The 3,860-nt window shown below is 42.5% G+C and overlaps 1 protein-coding gene across 1 annotated transcript; it reads left to right on the top strand.

Annotated features, from left to right (window-relative positions):
- Window positions 1-540: 540 nt before the first annotated feature.
- Window positions 541-3,629, top strand: LOC137309070 (probable G-protein coupled receptor 139; the record flags this gene model as incomplete). The annotated part of the gene is made up of 2 exons (XM_067977393.1): window positions 541-610; window positions 2,743-3,629. Coding segments are annotated over exons 1-2 (957 nt in total), but the record flags the coding sequence as incomplete, so codon positions are not given.
- Window positions 3,630-3,860: the final 231 nt, after the last annotated feature.

The following is a 3,860-nucleotide window of genomic DNA, read 5'->3' as shown; positions in this document are numbered from 1 at the left end:
TGTGCCTGCTGCTCTTGTCCTTCTAGGTGGCAGAGGTCGTGGGTTTGGGAGGTGCTGTCGAAGAAGCCTTGGCGAGTTGCTGCAGTGCATCCTGTGCATGGTACACACTGCAGCCACAGCTTGTGTCCCTGGATTCAGTCTACAGTGTGGAGAATCGGTAATATTTACAAATGAATCACCAGGAGTGAACATGGTCAATACAATTGTATAAAAATTGTAAATGAAGCCGCTCATTATTATTGGATCGATCCGGTATGAGAACAGATTTCAACTTTATTCCTGAGAGAGGTCTGATTAAGATAATATCCTGTTTTTTGAGATGTTCGTATTATATCCACCACATTATTTACATCATAGTCAAAGCTGCTGATATAATGTGTTTGTTCAAGGCACTGTAACTAATAACAATGATCAGGAGTATAACCGTGTCAGTGGAGACTTATCCCCTGTATAAATCAGGGCTTGTTGGAATGGATCAGCTCAGAGTGCCTGCCGGAGTTGTGATTTCCAGGCCAACAGAAGTCAGTGCTTCTCACAGAAATGGGATATCCAGTAATATTTCAGATAGAAGACATTTATTATCCTGTTCTTTCAGCGGTTGGAGTTCCAGGTAAGCCGTTATCTCATCTGTTAATGGTGTAAATCAGCGTTGACTCTGCTGCTGTACTTGGCATATGATTTTTTTCTACCACCGCGTTTAACACAGTCACCTGTTCTGTTCTATCGGTTGGATGATGGAATGTGTTCAGTCTCTGCTCTTTCGGTCTTGTAGGAGTTGAATTATATCCATAATGACCCTTTTATATCCAACCCTGGCATTGTTAATGGATTATTCTCTGTACTGAATGTATTGGAATCAGGTGTTTGCGCGAAGAGCTGGTATCAGACCATCAGGAGCTGTTAACAGTTTCATGTTGTGGAACTGACCTGTCCTGGAATATGTTTTCATCAATGTGTTTTCAGTGATTGATAATGAGACAGCTCACGGTCTCAGTGTTACAAGGAGGCAGTGCAGTGTCCTCCCTCCCCAATAACATGCTTCAGTTTAACTGAGATTTCAATGTATTTATTCGTGTTCACTGTTATGAAATATTATTTCATTATCTGTGTATCCGACGCCGCTTCAGATGTCTGATTACTGAACAGAGTTTGCTGCTGACTCTTTCACATCTCCTTCTCTGCTTCACTGTGGATGAATTCACTGACTGTCACTGGACTTCATTGTAAAATGAACTGTTTTCATGTTATGCTGTCTCAATTTACACCGTGTCTGTTGGAATCAAGAACCCTTCTATTTATCTGCAGATTATAAGTGTGACTTTAGCGTTTTGTTAATTGAACAATCCCGCCATCTAGCACTTTACTTTATAATTACAGGAGAAGGAATCTCAATTATTGTGAGATCTCCCTGGGAGAGGCATTCGATTCGGTTTACTCCATGATTTGCAGATGAAGTGAACAGTGTAGGTGAACAGGTGGAGAATTGAATCATCTGTAGAAACATTAAACTATTCCACAGAGGCTTCACTATTTAACAAACGAACACTGAGAATAGGATCGGTGAAACACGGGGCTGGTGAACAGAATGCAGGAACAGGATGATAGGATGTAATCGGATATGGAAATAGAATTGTGAAAGAGTAGAGTGAGTGATTGAGAGGGCGACTGAGAGGGAAAGCAAGAGGCTGTGGTGTGAATAATTCATCAAAATGAACTGCTGAAACTTCCAGTACAATTAAACATTGAAAATATTATTTGAAAGTTTTATTACGTTTTGGTCAGATTGGGTGAGTTTTTATTGTGGGACTCGCTCCTCATGTTTATATCCCTGTCAGGTCCTCAGTCTGTTTTTTGTGAATGTTCCTTGTTTTCCAACTTAACACTAAATACAATTAAAATTTACATCAAGAATAAAATCAGTGACTTATTGATCATGATGAACTATTCATATACTGTATTTTTAAAGCTGGTCTGAATTCAATAAACAACAAGGTTGATATAATTAATACCCAACACAGCTTCACTGACACCAACAACCAGATAAATGAACTGTTGAATGTATTAGTTGGATTGTGTTAGTGGGGCCTATAGATTAGATTTCCTCTAACACTCTGCTGCAGTCTCTCCCTCTGAAACCCAGCCTCACCTCGCATTGCATTGAATCCTCTGTTTCCTTATCCCTTCCTTCAGTTTATCCAAGTTTCCAAATTATCTGCTCCTGACTCCCCTCCAGCTCCGAGATGTCCTTTTCCTTGTCTCCCTCCCAATCGCACTCACTGGGATGGTCTTCAGCCGCCTTTCTGCCAGCCCCTGTGGGATCCCTTAAGCCAGAGCAAAAAAACAGCTTCACCCCCCCACCCCCCAACCCCCCCAGCCCCGTCCCCTCACATTGCCGACCTTTCCCTCTCTTTCCTCTCCGTCTGGAGCCGTAATCTACTTTAAACCGCTGGATTACCGGTGTGTAAAATCCCTTCTCCCTTCCCCACCGGCACTGTGCCCTCACTCAGCCCTTCCAGTCGATCCGGTGCTCACTTTATTCACTTTCTGTATCCAACTCCCAATCCATTATTGATCATTGTGTTTAAAAACATCTCTCTGCCCGAAAGCGCTGCCCTGGTCAATGAATCATTTTCCACCCTTCGATGCAGCAACAAAGCTGGAAATTTCACTCCGGATCCTCTCAAACTGCTTCTTTGGCTCCAGGTCTGATCAGTAATTTCTCAGCTTCCTTTTCTCTTACAGTTAACTTGGTGGCGATTGTGATCCTGTCCCGAGGAAAGTGCGGTCTCTCCAAATGTATCAGTCGCTACCTGCTGGGAATGGCAGTGGCCGATCTCCTGGTCGTTATCATTGGTGTGATATTGAATTGGATTGGTATGATTTATTTCAGAGATTCATTCCTGCTCATTACTCCCGTGTGTAGTTTTATTATCTTTTTGAGTGAAGCAGCCACGGGGGTTTCTGTCTGGTTCACAGTCGCTTTCACCTTTGATCGATTTGTGGCCATTTGTTGTGAGAAGCTGAAAACTAAATATTGCACCGAGAGAACGGCGGCTGTGGTTCTGGGAACAGTGAGTGTGCTGGGCTGTTTGCAGAGTGTCCCCTGGTATTTTGCATATGAACCTGGTGATATAATTGATCATGTTCCCTGGTTTTGTGTGATTAAATCGAGCTTTCGTACTTCTCCCGCATGGTCCGCATTTGAGATGTTTCACCTTATTTTAACACCTTGTGTACCGTTCTGTCTGATTTTGCTGTTCAATGTTCTGACTGTCAGGCGTATTTTAATATCCAGTCGAGTCCGCAGGGGACTCCGGGGCCGCAGCAATGGAGAGAATCAGAGTGATCCAGAGATGGAGAACCGAAAGAAATCCATAATTTTACTCTTCAGTATATCGGGCAGTTTTATACTGTTGTGGCTGACAAAGGTTGTGTTTTTAATTTATCTGCGAATTGCAGACATTCGGTATTTTCACTCCTACACTGATCCTTTTTTTCTCACAGAACACACAGCAAAGATGCTGCAGCTTCTCAGTTCCTGCACAAACACGTGTATTTATGTCCTGACCCAGACTAAATTCAGAGAGGAGCTGAAGAACGCGGTGAAATACCCACTCAATCTAATTGTTAAATTAGTGAAATCATCGAAAGAGCTGAAGGGTTTCAAGCACTAGAACTAAGTCCCATTTCATACTCCATCCCCTACACTTCCCGGGGGACGGAGAGTACATTTTATTTTGCAGCACAGAACCATTAAATGATCTGAAATATGCTTCTGATATTATATTTTGTTGATAATCTGAACTTTTGAGGCAGGGTTTATTCTGCACGCGACACATGCATTTTTGCTCGATATGACG

The sequence above is a fragment of the Heptranchias perlo genome, unplaced genomic scaffold (assembly GCF_035084215.1).
Source record: "Heptranchias perlo isolate sHepPer1 unplaced genomic scaffold, sHepPer1.hap1 HAP1_SCAFFOLD_147, whole genome shotgun sequence".
NCBI lineage: Eukaryota > Metazoa > Chordata > Chondrichthyes > Hexanchiformes > Hexanchidae > Heptranchias > Heptranchias perlo.
The sequence above is the reverse complement of the archived record's forward strand: the minus strand, read 5'-3'. Positions and strand labels throughout refer to the sequence as shown.